The sequence below is a fragment of the Hibiscus syriacus genome, unplaced genomic scaffold, assembly GCF_006381635.1.
Source record: "Hibiscus syriacus cultivar Baekdansim isolate YM2019G1 unplaced genomic scaffold, ASM638163v2 tig00112259_pilon, whole genome shotgun sequence".
Taxonomy (NCBI): domain Eukaryota; kingdom Viridiplantae; phylum Streptophyta; class Magnoliopsida; order Malvales; family Malvaceae; genus Hibiscus; species Hibiscus syriacus.
In genome coordinates, this window is record NW_024063287.1 from 454291 (window position 1) to 467876 (window position 13586).

The 13586-nt window shown below is 30.9% G+C and overlaps 2 protein-coding genes across 2 annotated transcripts; one reads left to right on the forward strand and one right to left on the reverse strand.

The window, feature by feature from the left end:
* The first annotated feature begins 760 nt into the window (after positions 1-760).
* Positions 761-1155, forward strand: LOC120176846 (putative disease resistance RPP13-like protein 3). Its single transcript, XM_039183163.1, has one exon. It carries the CDS (start codon positions 775-777, stop codon positions 1114-1116), a length of 342 nt encoding a protein of 113 aa, XP_039039094.1. The 5' UTR covers positions 761-774; the 3' UTR covers positions 1117-1155.
* A 6553-nt stretch (positions 1156-7708) lies between these two features.
* Positions 7709-11467, reverse strand: LOC120176841 (indole-3-pyruvate monooxygenase YUCCA6-like). The gene is made up of 4 exons (XM_039183158.1): positions 10739-11467; positions 9235-9483; positions 8166-8288; positions 7709-8068 (listed from the first exon to the last, which is right to left on the reverse strand). Exons 1-4 carry the CDS (start codon positions 11435-11437, stop codon positions 7856-7858), a joined length of 1284 nt encoding a protein of 427 aa, XP_039039089.1. The 5' UTR covers positions 11438-11467; the 3' UTR covers positions 7709-7855.
* Positions 11468-13586: the final 2119 nt, after the last annotated feature.

The following is a 13586-nucleotide window of genomic DNA, read 5'->3' on the forward strand; positions in this document are numbered from 1 at the left end:
GTAAAAATTATGAAGTGCTCGTGTTTAAAATATTTTTTAATTATTAATAATGTACGCCTATTCTCATGATACAATTGTTTAAATTTAAGTAAACAACGTTCTTTTTAATTACGTAGAGTCATATATTACTTCATTATATTTCTTTTAACCAACGTTTATCAAATTAATTATTTTGACATTTATTCTTTTTTTTTTCTTTTTTAAATATTTTATCTCCCAACGTTTCATTTCACGGAAAAAAATATTTAAAATTTGATCGAATATTCACTTTGATCTTTATTATTCGTTAAATGATTATTTTGGTAAATGTTGGGAACTAAGTGAGACATTATGTCATTCTTAATTTTTTTTATAATCTGAGATAACTACAAAGTAGTTCAAAGATAACTCTCAATCATTTGACATTAAATTCTTATATCCTAAAATTCTTAGTGCTCAAACTTAAGTCTTTTACCACCAAAATCAATAGATCATTCTGATTCTTAAATTTAAAGGTTTAGATGAAGGAGAATTTATAAACTTTATATTGCACATTTATCACAAAATATTACTCAAAATAAATATTCTTTTGCAATTAATTTTCTCAACTTGTGGAGTGGGGCAATAACAAAGGAAAATTCAGCCATTTGTGGGTAGAAAATAGAAATACTAGAAGATTCCAAAAGAACGAGCAATTTCCTGTAAACAAAGTCTCTGTTTCAACAATTTTAACCCAAAAATCATATTCGGTGATTTCTGTTTAATTTTTTCATCCAAGATTTGAATGAAATTGCGATGGCCGAAGTGGCTGCGAGTTTGGCTACGGAGAAGCTAACCAGTTTGCTGAGTGAAGACGTCGAGTTGCTCAGAGGCGTCCATGAAGAAGTTGAAGACATCAAGCTCGAGCTCGAGTTCATCACATGTTTCTTAAAAGAAGCAGATGCAATGGCGGCCAGAGATCAGGGTTCCACCAGTATTATTACATGGGTGAAGCTTGTAAGAGAAACAGCATTCAGGATTGAAGACGCCATTGATGGCTACATGACATCCTCCATCTCCATGTCGTTAACAGCCATGAACACCATGGTTTCATCAAGGCTTACCTGTGTAAAGTGGCTAAATTCCTCAAGAGCATGAAGAAACGTCACGACTCACGAGATAGCGTCGGAGCTTCGAGATATCAGGATATCGGTTCGAGAAATCGGCCAGAAACGAAGGAGATACGGGTTGAACATGCCTGGTAATACCGGTGTGGCTCGACGTGATCCTCGAGTTGGTCTGCAATTTGTCCAGGACAATGAGCTCGTTGGAATCGTTTCACCGAGAAGCGAATTGGTCCATAGGTTGATATCCGGACCATCCGTGAGCACCGTTGTTTCACTCGTCGGCATGGGCGGGATCGGCAAGACGACTCTTGCGAGGAAAGTTTATGAAAACCAGACTGTGGTTCAACATTTCGATTGCCATGCTTGAGTCACAGTATCTTAATCATTCCAGGTGCAAGAGCTGCTGAGGACCCTCTTGAAACGATTTCACGAGGCGAGGAAAGAGTCGCCTCCCGAGGCGATCGGTCGGATGGATGAATAGGAGCTCATCAGCAAATCCAGAGAATATTTACATGACAAGAGGTATGTTGCTGTCTTTGATGATGTGTGGAACCAAGATTTCTGGAATAGTATAGAACATGTTTTGTTAGATAATAACAAAGGTTGTAGGATCATCATCACAACCTGGTCAGAATCGGCTTACACTGGTCGAGAATATTCGATGACTCGCTTAAAATCCTTGGAGTTGTGCCTAATCTGTTGAAGTTTCAGCTGACAAATGGATATGATGGAGCTCAGCTGCATTTTGAGAAGGGATACTTTCAGAGACTCGAAGAACTAGCATTTCGGATGTTGAACGGATTGAACAGATTGACGATAGATGAAGGAGCGTTCCCTTCGCTCGAATGGTTGTCGATCGGACCCTGTCCGTACTTGCAGGAGCTGCCATGGACGATTTCTTGTTTAAAAAGCCTTAAGCCTTTGGCATTCCATAACATGCCGAATAGCTTTGCTCTGAAGTTGGTGCCTGATGAAGGAGCCGATCATTGGAAAGTTGAGCATATTCCAAACGTTGTTTTCTGTAGCACCAATGGATCGATGCAATGTTATGTCTACAGGCTTGGCGACCAGCGCCTGTTACAAGTCTTGCATTGCACGTGACTTGTCGATTTCTGTTGTATTTCACCTAAGGTAATCAGAGATGGATATCATAGAAGGGTGTTGGGCCGATTGGTATATTAAAATTTCTAAATTCTTATATAATTTAAGTATTTCTTTTAAAGATCTATTTTTATATTATTTTAAAAAATTTAATTTCACTCCCTTTTTTAAAGATTCGTATTTTTTAACATAAAATTATAGTTTATCTCTAAAGATAATTATGTCTATTTTATATAAATTCTAATAGGTTAATAAATAAGTTATATGTATTTATTATTTTTTGAGTTATCTATATCATGAATGTCATATTTTTGAGTTTTAGTTATTAAAAAAAATATGAACCAACTTACCTCAGTGATTAAAAGAATTGTTACTATTCCTAGAATTCATGGGTTCGAACATTACCGACTGTAAGAGTGATTGAATGTTCATTGTCAAATGATTGATAATACTTACAACAGATACAACTTGATAATCACCTTCAACTTAATAAAAAAAAACAGTGATGTTAGAATCGCTTTTTTTGGGTGTTAATTACTTTATAAGTGTCTGTTAATTTTATAATTAAGTAAATGCAAAATTTGATTCAGTTTGAAACAAAGTTTAAATAATAAAATATAACTTGTCAATTTGACTAATTCAAAATTTTATTAATTCAATTTAATTTGATTGAATATTCATTCTTAATTCCTCATTCATTTGAAGTTCATTTTAGATCAAATTTCAATCACAAATTCCTATATTACTATAAAATTTATACGTAACTTCAAATCTTATTCTTAATAACAATTTACTTTTTCTATAATTTAATCTTTCAACTTTGTAATTTGAAATTTTGTTTTTTACTATAATTTTCTTGTAAATTCTTTCTTTTCATTAATTCCTTAATTCCGTTATACTCAATTAACACTTTATCTCCAAAATACCTTGTTTAAAAAATATATTTCTACAATTATAGATTACATTTGATATATTAAATAGCATTGCAATGTGAAAAAGAATGATATATATATATAGAGAAACTCATTAAATTGGACCAACACGCTCCATAACATTATAAATATTTATAATTAAATTTGAATAGAAATTTGAAAACTCAACTCGATTTAACTCTAACCGAATTTAATAAACTCGGCTCATCTAACAAAATTAAAAAAAAAAAACTATTTTTTAAAATAGGACTCGTTAACTCAACTTAATAAAAAAGAAATAGGATCAATTTTTGGAATGGCGTTCAAATTCAGAAACTTAAATTGTTTTGTTCATGTAAATCATGAGAGGGAGCTAACTAAATAGCATTAATTAAGGATAAGAAAAGATGTTTAGGGATATTACATTAATTAGTTAAAAAGGGGTCCTTACAACATTTTCTTTCTTTGATCATAAAAGTAAGATGCCAATTATTAATAGCCTGAAGAGCTAAAGTTGGTTGGTCAGTCGGTCGGTCAATGCTCATGTAGTGAGTCATTAGAGATTTCATTAATCATATGAATATTTAAAGAAGAAAAATTAAAATCAATAAATTTTGGGTGTAATGATAAGTAGGGATGACTATGAAGTTGAGTTGAGTTGAGTTTTGGTCAATTTAAATTTGATTTGAATATTATATTTTTTTATTTGTCATTTAATTCGACTTGGGTTTAAGAAACTACGCTAATGAAATTTAATCTAATTTTTTTTGGTAAAAATGTATCTGACACTAATACAATATGACACGCATGTATATAATTATATTTTTATCAGGTAAAATAAGGATGTAACTGAAAATAATAGATAGAGATTAATATTATTGCAATTATCTCTATATATAAAACGAATTTGACTCATTTATTTTTTTTATTGTAGAAAAAAATTATTTTAAAAATAATTCTATTTTTCTAGATAATTATTGGATTATCTCATTTTAGTATTTTTATAATATTTAAATTGAATTAATTGATGAATAGATTATATATAAATAATTAAATTTTAAAATGAAATATGAAGAGATCGAGGAAGAAGAAGAATAAAGAGATAAGCACGGGGAAATGACAGTTGATAGTAATAAAAGCTCAAAGGTGGGGGTCCAACAGAGATGGAACATGACAAGTTGTGAACCATAGATGTTGTGGTGGTCTAATTTGAATGTCATAAATAAGATTTATTGTATACGGACTATTATTTTATAATAAATGTGGATATAAATTAATATTTATTTAAAAAAATTAATTTTTTGATAATGAGAGTTCTAGTCATATTACTAGTATACACGATGCTAAAATTTAAGATCTCAATTAATAACAACAAATCTCTTAGGTCGTTTGATTTGTGTTGTATATACGAATTAAACACTACTATACATTTATTATTTAAAATTGTCTTCTAATTCATAAATTTATATATTCGTTCTTTATTTTTTAATTTTATTTTATTTTATACTCATTGAATCAATATATTTTTAACATATTTAGATATTTAAAGTATAATTTAAATTAATATATTTAAAAACATTGTAGTACTTTTATTATGTATACTATTATTGTTGCACCTTCTTGGAATGTAATCTCGCAATATCACGTATTGCTTAGGATCAAGACCTAGCTTTGATTAATTTATCGAGGTCATCTTTTGATAAATGATGAGAGACTTCATTATTACTTGACTAATGATGGTAGTTGTGGCTGGTGTGGGGGTAACCCTGAAGTCTGTGTCACACTCCAAATTTCGAGTTAAAAGTTTTGAGAAAATTTAAAAAAATTTAAGTGAAATTCAAATTCAGTGGGTCTAAATTGGAAGAAACCTAAGGTTTAAAGGACTCTGTTGTATCTGAATAATATTAATTTAGGATTAAATCAAACATATTTGACAAGCATCGGTAATTGTCAAATAAATAAACCTAATTCTCAATTTAAATAAATAAAATAATATAGAGAAATAGGATTGATCCATATGGTCTAAGGAAATTCTAATTAAATCTGATTTGATCTCTAACTAAAAATCTACAAAATAAAATAAAAGGGGTGGTTTATTGAATTTAATTGAATAAACTAAAATTAAATAAAATAAAAATAAATAATTGAAAGAGATAATGATAGGAGATAGTCTTTAGCTTTGGTTTGACTCGACTCGTCTCAATCATTGAAATAGATTTTACTTCAAAATCTTATCAGTTACAGTTTACAAGGCTCAACCCTTATAACTTGCTCTTCTCTCATGTGAATTAATCCCAAAATCAATTATTGAAAATTAATCCTTGTTTGGATTTAACTTCGACTATTGATGTTAACAAATATCTTATTTAATGTTGGAAAAACCCGTACTTGGATTACGCATCTCAATGAGAATCGAACTTGATATTGATTTCCCTTAGCGGACCACTACTAAGTAGGGATGGCAAAAAAACCCGAACCCGACGGGGAAAACCCAAAACCGAATTAAACGGGGACGGGAAAAACCGTTTATGCTAAACGGGGATGGGACGGAGAAAACTGTTTATGTTAAACGGGGACGGGGATGGGGGACGGGTTTAGTAATTCCCGCCCCGATTACCCGATTATCCAGACCGATACTCGGCCCGATAAATATTAAAAATAATTATTTTACATATATATAATATTAATAAATTTAAATTAAATTAAATATATATATATATATATTTAATATTTATATATTTAATTTAAATATATATATCCGGCCTGATACCCGTTTAAATAACAGTTTATGCTAAACGGAGATACTCGTTTCCCAGCGGTTTTCCCCGATTACCCGATGGGGATCCCCGTTTAAATCCCCACAGTTTTTTAAGCGGGGACGGGTACAAGTTTTTTAAACGGGGACAAAGGGGACCAATACTCGGCCCGAACCCGGCCTGTTGCCATCCCTACTACTAAGTTTGTTCTTAGGGGTTTAAATTTGCTACAAGCAAATTCTCTTCCCTAACGGTAAATCAAAACAACATTCAAGCTAATGTGCAATCTTTCAATTGAAAGTGAAAAGAATTTAAAGATTAAGTCGATTACCTAACTTGTTTGTCAAAAATCAAGAAGGATACTTGAAGGTATGAAGCGCTTTTCAATTATCACTAAATGGATTGAATCGTCGCTCAGCTATCACTTAAAATAGATTTAGCTAAGCATATGGATTGGATCATGCTTAGCATTGTGAAAAGAAAATAATGAAAGAAAAGTAGAACTTCAATAAATAGCCAATGGAATATAAATTCCAATATGAGTTCAAAGGGTAAACCTAAGGAGCATTTATAACCAAAAAGTTCTAAGCAAATAAAATGATTAATTCCTAATCAAACTAAAATCCTACCAAGAGTTCTAATAAAATAACTAATTCTTAAATAAAATAATCAAACTAAAAATCCTAAATAAAAAGGCTTATCACAAAAGATAAAAAATAAATATTTAAGTCTTGTACTTCTCGTTGAATTATGCTTATGGATAACCTTATATCAGATAAATTCCAATTAAATATTCAAGATGTTGATTGGACCATCGAAATCTACTACATTTTGGGCTAATTAATCCAATAAAACTCATGTCCAAAATAAAGATAAATCAGTAATATCTAATCGAAAATAAGGAATAAATAACAATAAATATATGCAATATAAAACACTCATCAATATTCAAAACTAAGAAATCAATTTGAAGAAAATGAGGACTGATATGAATACAAAACAAACTTGTGAGCCCAGATCGTGAACCTGAAAAAGTCTAGGGACGCGTCTTATAAATTACCCATTATTTTGGATATTAAGTCCACGTTTTAACACCTTATATTTTATTCTTCATTTATCAATGAACATAATTTATAATTATATTTTGTTATATTTATAATATAAATATAAAATAACATAGGGGAAGCATCGACCTACATTGTATAAACTAATAGTTTTACACATAAACATAGTTGTTTGGATGAATCTAAATAGATGATTGAGAGTAAAAGTTTGCACATTAATATTATCTTTTTTTTTTGTCAATTTTCACATAAAATAAATAATTTTATTTTAAATTAAATCATCCATTTAGATTCATCCAATAACTATAATTTCGTGTAAATTAATGAATTTTACACAGTATAAATAAATCATAGTCCTTCTCCATAACATAAATATATAAAATTAATATATACATAATATTATAATGCGATAAATAGTCATTTTAAAAACGAGTAAGGCGGAGCGAAACAAGCATTTGTCGGAATTGCTTGTTACATAATACACATCCACTTAGAAACAGAATTAAGATCAGATATTAGGAGAAAAATATAATAATATCATGTAATTACTCCTAATTTCAAACTCTTTTGGAAAATACAAGTTAAAAGACCGAATCATATTGCTTTGCAAAATAAATACCAAACATCCTTTAATCAGCTTGCCCTGGTCAATCTCTATTCCTCCTCTCTCAAAATAAAGAAAAAGTGATGCCTAATAACACGAAAATGAAATAGTATTAGTAATGTACAATATCTAAGGTTGTCTAGGGTCTCCCCCTCCCCTTTGCTCAAACTTTTCCCTTCTTAAACCGAAGTAGACATCATAGTCCGGTCGAGTTTCGGATACGAATACATGTCCGATATCAAAATCCACAGCTGCCCATATGTAGTATGTATGCTTTACTAACCAAAAATATGTTTCTATCTCTCATCTTACTTCAAAACAATCAAAGCTATGATCATTGGGGAAAAAGTGGAGCGAAGGGCAAACGATGCTTAGCCTCGTCGTTCCAACACCGTTGAATGTTGCATGCGATCTTCGTAGCGTCCATCGATGTACCGAGCAATCCACGTTTAGTGAACCCCACGGCATATAGCCCACGTTCACCTTTCCACCCATTGGGGAATGACTTCCGAGGGTACCCATCTTTCTCTGAGAACATCTTTTTTTCCTGTAAAAGCATTTCCATTTCTCTTTTTATTTTAGTTACGGAGAACATTAGCATGTGAAAAAGGAGAGAAAAAGTAGTGAATTTAGGGTTTGTATACCTTTAGCCAAGAGGGTACATTGCTTTTGTATCCGGTTGCTAATATGATTGCATCAAAGTTCTCGGTTTTGCCATCAACAAACACCACGGCGTGTCGTTTTAGGCTCTTTATACTTGGACGTACCTACATCAACAATGGTTCCAAATTAAGAATTGTGACGATTGACAAAAATTTCGACTCATTTGAGATAAATTTTTGTATTAATATTTTTCATACAATTAATTATTAATCCCTCCGGTAGGTCTAATATTATAAATTTAAATATTTATGTTCGATTTTAATCTTGAGTTTTCGTCTCTTGTATCCCTTTTGGTGGTATTAAAAACACCTTTTTTACCTCTAATACTTTCGGAGTAAACAATAATCTAAATCTTTGGCATCATGGGGGATTAAATCACACTCATAGTAGGGTTCAAAGCAATGATAAAAGACTTAAAAGTTACTTTTTGGTGACTTTATATCACTTGTGCTAAAATTGAACACAAATATTCTGAAAATACAATATCAAACGTATTTAGGGTTAGCAAGAATCAATGTGATAAAAGGTAGGTCTATTCGACTTCGATATGAGATATGACCCGATTCAATCTTATAAAAAAAATTAAGTAGATTTGGGTCAGGTTGGTTTGAGATTTTAAATGATAAGATTGGATTAGGGTTTAAGTTTAGGGTAAAAATTATTTGACGTGACCGAAGAATAATAGTATAGTTGTTTTTTTTATATATTTAAGGATAATTGATGTCCTCTTTCTACATTTTCTCTACTATATCCTTATTTTATATGATAAAAATGATAATTATATAGGTGTCGGGTTGAGTACAAATTTTTATCTCAAAAACTAAGTCGAATTTTGAATCTAATTTTTTTTAAAACTTAGATCAGATTAAGTGAAAAATAAAAAAAATATTATACTCAACTTGAATATACTCGGGACAAAAACCCTATCCTATGACCATCCCCATATACTTTTATTGAAAAACATACTATTATAGGATCAATCAAGCACTCCATATTTAGTTGTCAAGGGAAAAAAAGTGATGTGATATCAGTATCAAAAGGGTAAAGTACCTTAATGTCTCCACTTTTGATTTTAGCAAGCGTGCCAACATCCAAAACTGGTGTTTTCCCCGACAGATTCTTCAGCTCAAGAGGACCCAGCTCCGGCCGGGGCAATCCGAAGCGAGCAGTGTCGCCGAGAATCAACCGAGACACAATCAGTAACAACCGATCGACGAGCCGCAACGGCAGCCATTTGAGCAGCCACATGGACAACCCGAAAGTCGGTATCCCTAGCATCTCTTGCGGGAGGACATGGACCTTCCAGAAGAAAAAACAGTAAAGGAAACAGTTTGAATGGACACATGAAACAAAGATAACATAAAAAAAACATGGGATTTTGATTGATGGGATGAATCGAGCCGCCTTAGATTTTGTTTATGATTAGGACAACATAGACTAGACAAAATCCTATGGTTTGTTTTTTTATGTATTTTACTACGTTGCGCATGCTTGGGAAACCCAAGAAAGTGAAAGAACAAAGATCTTTGTTCTTTTCCTTTTGTCTACCGAATTTTGGTAGTAGTAAACATGTGAAAGCAGCCTTACAACTGATCAAATCTTTGGAACTTGAAGCCATACATACAAGGTTTTAGTTATGAATGGGCATAGGATTAGGTTTCATCCGATTTTGGTTGGAACTGACTTTATAAGATAATTTTTTTATAAAAAATTTGGAATTGAGTTAAATTAGGTCAAGTTCTTTATAGAAAATAAGATTGGATTTGAGTTTATGGTAAAAATACTCTACCTGATTTGTCTCGACATAATAATGTAAATATCCTTTATATTTTAAAGAAAATTTACAATAATATTTATTTCTCTATTTTTTAATTATATCACTATTTTATTGAATAAAATAAGAATTATATATACAAATTAAGATTTAGTTACATAATATAAAAAAACTTTTTGTTTTATATTGATTTAACATGGTTGTATGAGTAAAAATAGACGGCTATAATTATCTTTTTATTTTTTATTTTATGTAAATATCTTATCATTTTCTACTGTTAATTTCAATAGTTTATATTTTAATTATCCAATAATTTTAAATAATCATAAAACATTTTAATTTTTATAGGATAACTGAATCCTACCTCTCTTTGTTTCTAAAAATCAAATGTGATGAAATTTCTCTTAATTAATGTCAAATTTCGAAAGAAAAAGATACTATTTTCGAGTTAAATCAGATTAACCATAAACTCGACGATTGTCATCCCCTGTTCTAGCTATTTATATGAAAATTGAGGGAAAAACCTAAAATTCTCTAAAAACTTTAGGTTTTATCTACTATGGTACAATAAGGAGCGTTAAGATTATTGTAATATCACAATTATATCCACAATTTTAGAATATAGTTATTTTAAGAAACAAATTACACTGTAATTTTCTAACATTTATAATCACGATCATAATCGTAATTTAATATTATGATTAAAATTATAATTGTATTATAGGTTGTAATTTTGAATATTTATGATTAAAAATGATAGATAAAGAAGAGATTTCTTACTGTGTCTCTGACCACAAGTGAAGGCTTTGCATTATGATTGCAAAGATCCAAGCACACCTCCATGCCTGAATTCCCACACCCCACAACCAATACCGTTTTCCCTCTAAACTCTTCTCCACTCTTATACCAACTCGTATGCCTTACCTCCCCACCGAATTCCTCCATTCCTTCCATCTCCGGCGTCATCGCCTCCGCATTCTCCCCCGTCGCCACCACCAGCCACCGACAAACGTATTCCATAACCTTCCCTTTAACCCCAACGCTTCTCACTCGCCAAAACCCCAACGCTCCGTCGTACTCCGCCTGTGAAACCGTCTCGTCGAACCTCGGCTTTATATCGAATTTCTGAGCGTAGGCTTCCAAGTAGTCCACGAACTGTTGCTTGGTAGGGTAAATAGGGAAATCACTGGGGAACGCCATTAATGGAAGCTCGCAGAATTGCTTCGGCAAGTGAAGACGAAGGCGGTCGTATGTCTTGAGCTGCCATAAAGACGCTATGCGGCTCGATCTCTCGAGGATTACGCTCGGGACTCCTTTCTCTTTCAGGCAAGCCGCCGTCGCTAGACCCGACGGACCCGCGCCGACGATAACCGGCCCCGGAACGTATAAACACCGAGACGACGGCCACTTCATCATCTTCTCGATAAATATGGGATCATGAGCTTGTTTTCCTTTTATTTCTCTCAAACAGTACTCCATAAAAACTCCCAGCTTCAGCTAAAGAAGAAGAGCAAAAACTGAGAAGAAAACATCTAAGTGAATTAAGAAGTTTAGAAATTATTCAGCATTCATTCAACCATGAAAGATGATCACAGAGAGAGAAACCGGAAGAATGAAAGAAGGGGAGAATTAAGAGAGAGAGAGAAAGATCGTGATATGTCAGTAACTCCCTGTATAAATAGATTTATATATTCCTTTTGTTTCATTGAATAATTCTTTTTCATATTCATGAGGTGGAATTAAGTTTGGGAAGTGGTAAAGGAGGGGCAAATATTACTGATAACAAAATGAGCAAATTATGTCATATTAGGGTAAAAATAATAAAATTCTAAATTGAATATATTAAAGGGATAAAAACTATAATTTGACCATTTTTTAATGATGCTATTGATTTACATAATATTACTAATAGTAAAATGATGGAATTATGTCACATTAAGGTAAATATAATAATTGTCGAAATTGGATGTATTCGATGGGGAACCAAATATTTTAAGGGTAAAGTATAAAAATGATATCTCATTTATAAGATAGTGTTATGTTGCGTCATTTGACTATTAAAAGTTATAAAATAATTCTTTGACTATAAGACATTACTTTGTTGAGTCCATGACTATTAAATGTTACAAAATGGTCGTCGATTATTTATATGTTCCAAATTCATCATTTTATGAAATTTCATGTATATATATATTTATATCTATTTTTTTCACAATATTTCCTTAAATCAATCTTATTACAAAATCTAATTATTGATCCCGAGTTGACCCAATTTGTAAGATTATTTTAAAGAAAAATCATTGAATCTAATTGAGTGTTTGAATGATAAGATTAGATCAATTTAAACTTGAGTTTAAAGTAAAACATCTCTTACTGAATCTAAGATAATAGTATAATTATATATTATGAATAATTGTAAATAATACATATCTCTATATTTTTTCAATTAAATCCTTATTTTATAAAATAAAAAATGAAAATTATATATATAAATGTCGGATCAAATCAAAGACAAGTCGTTGTTAAAGCTTTCCTAAATTTAAATCAAATTAAATAATAAATAAAATAACATAATAATTATATTAAATTCAAATAGACAGAAAACTTAATAAAGTTTGACCCATGTACATCCTTATCCACAAGGTCTTATGTTTGCACAATATCTTCATCCAATTGCCTAAAATAAATTCAATTTTTTACAGCTTGGAGCGTCGTGTCATTAATGCACTGAAAATTCTGTGTTGAATTTATCAGGAAATGATGTTAATCCCTGTCATTACAGGTGTTTCTCGGTTTTGTACTTGTATTTCTATTCAACTTAGGATTTTTTTCATAAAAAATAACTCGTGGATAGTTTTATTCAATAAAATAAAAAATAAATCAATTATATAGGTCGAATTTCACTAAAATAATTAAAATTAATGCATAGGTTATTCTTTCAGAAGCAATAAACTTCACCAACTAACCAATTCAAATCCATGATAGATACAAACAAACATTATTACTGACAGCAAAAAATAACACCATCAACACTAAGATATAAACTTACATAATAATAAGGACTCGATGGCAAATTGATATTATCATAATTCAACTTTGATCTATCTTTAGTGATTGGGAGAGTTTACCAATAGCTAGTTCGGAGATCTATTAACTGACCTAATGATTAAGGATACTCATGTTGTCTCACCTTGTGTGGGTTCAAGCCTTGACATTTACCTTGAAAATGTAAACTATTCATTTAATAAAAAAAAATAGCTAACCCGAGGGTCTAAAATATAGATATATCAACGGGATAACCAAATAAACACCATTTGAAGAAATATCATCAAATTCAACCTTTAAAAAATTTAAAAAAATATATGCTACAAGACCGAACAAAAAACATGTTACAAAAAGAGATAAAATAATCCATCATTTTCATACAAAAAATGTGAAGACCAATAGATAAACACATCTATTATCAACGGTGAATGATAAAACATCAACATTAATATTGAAATAACACGTTGACAAATGTGTTTATCACAATTCAAGCACGCACATTTGAATTGTCTATGACCACCTATTAATATGAAATAATTAATCTAATAATCTAAAGCACGAGTAGATTATTAAGATAATCAAA